Source organism: Alligator sinensis, unplaced genomic scaffold (assembly GCF_000455745.1).
Source record: "Alligator sinensis unplaced genomic scaffold, ASM45574v1 scaffold1732_1, whole genome shotgun sequence".
NCBI classification, from domain to species: domain Eukaryota; kingdom Metazoa; phylum Chordata; order Crocodylia; family Alligatoridae; genus Alligator; species Alligator sinensis.
The window spans coordinates 59,847-63,287 of NW_005843688.1; the positions used below are offsets into that span (position 1 = coordinate 59,847).

The 3,441-nt window shown below is 44.7% G+C and overlaps 1 protein-coding gene across 1 annotated transcript; it reads left to right on the forward strand.

The window, feature by feature from the left end:
* The first annotated feature begins 547 nt into the window (after nucleotides 1-547).
* LOC112548893 (olfactory receptor 14C36-like) lies at nucleotides 548-1,186 on the forward strand. Its single transcript, XM_025195668.1, has one exon. It carries the CDS (start codon nucleotides 548-550, stop codon nucleotides 1,184-1,186), a length of 639 nt encoding a protein of 212 aa, XP_025051453.1.
* The last annotated feature ends 2,255 nt before the right edge of the window (nucleotides 1,187-3,441 follow it).

Consider the following 3,441-nt stretch of genomic DNA (forward strand, 5'->3'; position numbering starts at 1 on the left):
GAGCTCTTTTATACACAAAAAGACATATTCCCAGCAATAATACTTTCCACTGACAATTTTACAGCACTTAAAGACAGTACTGAGAGTTAGTTCATGAGCTGTATCTGATATGAGATTGCCTCCTTTTATATTTGTAACATTAATCCTGGCAACTATTCTTGTCCTTCCTTCACAGGCCTTGCACTATGCGCTGAAGAGGGAAATGTCCAACCAAACCACCGTGACTGAGTTCCTGCTCCTGGGCTTTTCTGATATTCGGGAGCTCCAGATCTTGCACTTTGTTATCTTTCTCGCAGTGTACTTTGCAACCCTGATGGGGAAGCTCCTCATCATCACAATTGTAGCTCTTAACTGTGAACTTCATTCTCCCATGTTCTTTTTCTTGATTAAATTGTCCATTCTGGACCTTGGCTCCATTGCAGTGACCGTGCCCAAATCCATGTCTAACTCTTTATTGAACACCAGGTTGATTACCTACTCTGGATGTGTTGCCCAAGTGTTTTGTCTCCTCTGCTTCTTGGGAGCAAATGTATCCCTTCTCACAGTTATGGCATATGACTGGTACATTGCCATCTGCAAGCCACTGCATTATGGGATAATAATGAGCAGAAGAGCTTGTGTCCAGATGGCTGCCTGTGCTTGGACTGCTAGTGTCATCTACTCTGCACTGCACACTGGGAGCACCTTCAGTCTACCCTTCTGCCACTCAAATACCATCAACCAGTTCTTCTGTGAAATACCCCAGCTGCTCAAGCTCTCCTGCTCTGGCACATACCACAGAGAGCTGGCAGCCCTTGCCTTCAGTGTGTTTTTAGCTCTAGGCTGTTTTGTTTTCATCGTTGTGTCGTATGTTCAGATCTTCACCGCAGTGTGGAGAATCCCCTCTGAGCAGGGCCGGCAGAAAGCCTTCTCCACCTGCATTCCTCACCTGATTGTCGTCTCCCTGTTTATCTTCACTGGTGCCTTTGCCTACATGAAACCCACCTCCTACTTCCCATCCTCTCTAGATCTTCTGACAGCTGTTCTATATTCTGTGGTTCCTCCAATGGTAAATCCATTCATCTATAGCATGAGGAACAAGGAGATCAAATGTGCTGTCAGAAAACTGCTCCAAAGGCAGATGCTCTCCAAGAACAGGATGTCCCTTTTTACTTTGTGCGTTTGGTTTACTACTTTGTTTCTTTAGATCTATAATGAAATCATGAAATTAAGTTTTCATAATGTCGTGTGCATTCTGCTTATGAAACATGACAGTTCTCAGCTACATTCAGCAGTGCGATAAAGTCTGTGTTACTCAGCTGGAGCCATTTTGTGTTAGCATTGTTGAAGTGCAAGTGAAAAAGTCTGGTGTTCCTTGTGCCACCTCAAATAAATCCTTTTAATTCCAAGATGATGATGACTTGTGGGGTGTGGTTTTCTAAATGATATGATGAATGATTTGGATGGCAGAATAGAGAGCTGCCTGAGAACATTTGCGGCTGGCACAAAACTGGGAAGGTTTGCAAACACCCCGGAGGACAAGAGTGGAATACGAATGATTTTAATAGATCATCTGATTATCTAACTGGGTGAGAGGTAACAGGGTGAAAGCCAGTATGGATAAATTTAAGATGCTACATCCAAGAAAACGTAATGAAAAGCACAAATACAGAATGGGAGATAAGTGCCAGGGAGCCAGCATTTATGTGAAGGATCCAGGAGTTTTGGGAGATCACAGACTCAACATAAATTGGCAATTTGGTGCAATTGTAAAGAAAGCAAATGCAATTTTTTAGCTGTCTTAATAGGTGCAAGACACTTGAGGTGACAGTGACACTTCTTACTGCTGGTCTGGGCTTCACTTTTTAAGAAGGAAAGGGAGAGGTTGGAGGAGGTATCCAGGTGGGCGAGAAATGAAATAATAAAGTCTTTGAAAAGCAGCCTGTATAAGAAAAATTTGACGGAACTGGGCAAGGTTAGTTAGGGCCAGATAATCCTTAGAGTTATTTTCAATGCTGATTGATGATAATGTTCAGGATTATTGTTTCTGCAGTAGACTCACAAGTCTAATATAAATATAGCATGCGTAAGGATGGAAAATTAAGTATGTCCCTAACAGTTGTTTAACCTACATTTAATGTTACCAAGTTAGGTAAAAATTCTAGTATTGTATATATTCTATAATATATGTTAATAATTTTTTCTCCAAAGTTGCAAGGAGCGCTATTGGGATGTCTTTGTAATGCTATGTAATGGACACATCAATATGATAGAGCAGGGGATCACCAACATTTTCCATTTTTCGGCAAGATTGACCTAGTTCAGGGGAAAACTAGGCTGATACCAAAACCAGGTGACTACTACCACTTTTCGACAGTGCTGCTTCTTTTTGCTGCCCAGCTGCAGTACAGCACAGCGCAGGGTCAGAGAAGGCCCCTGTTAACAACAGACTTTCCTCCACACGGTGGATACAATGTGGTCATGGGCTCTAGATTGTCAACTGCTGTGATGAAGTCCAGACAAAACTGATAAGGTCAAAATGAAATGTTTTGGGACAGTTTGGCTCATTTAAAAAAAAAAAAAAAATCTCAATTTGGGGATTGAGAAAGGTTGATATTTTAAAAATTCTCCCATGAAGGGGTCATCGCTTCTGGCCATGCGAACATCCATGAAGAGAGCGAATTCCAAACACCACAAATCTTCCAGCTGCTGGACTCCAACCAACCCCTGTCCCAAGTGGGAGCTGCCACTACCGTAAGTTTGAAGGACAGAGACACATATTGTCACATCAGGCTCTGGCATCTGTCAGGTTTGGATCAAGAGAAATCAGGTCCATGAACGAGTCTCTGATCTCTTGATGCTCCTTGTGGAGCCTGCCTGGCATGGGCTGTACATGACATGAGGCTGCATGGGGATGTCTGCTTGATGTGACACCTGTGCCAGGCTAGCCCTGTGTACTAGACTGGGGGTCTGTCTGCATTGGGCCCATTGACCCACCTTGCACGCAGGATCCAGTGTGCACAGTCATCTACACGTCTGCCCCACTGGGCAGTTTTTGCTGTGCAGTTATTCAGTATTTGCTTTAGCAAGAACTAAATGAACACACAGTACCCGCCATGACTGCGCAGTCCCGAAGGCGCACAGGTCATTTCAAACCCCACTGTGCAGGAGCAATGAAATAATACTGAGGAGATCATTGCTACTGCACGGTAGCGGCGGCATCACAGTTAGAGCCCGCCAATGCTATGTTGCCACAGCGATGAACGATATCCCTGTAGATCATAGCTACAGCGACCTAGCATCTCGTATAGACACATTTAGCCTGGTGCAAACGCTACATGCCATGAACAACACGTGCCCCCAGAAGTAGGGGGGGGAACGGCAACTTCCTGCAGGTGGCGGTGGTGGCAGCGAACAGGGAGCTTCCCCAGGCAGCCATGGGAGTGTGCGGGGGGGGGGGGG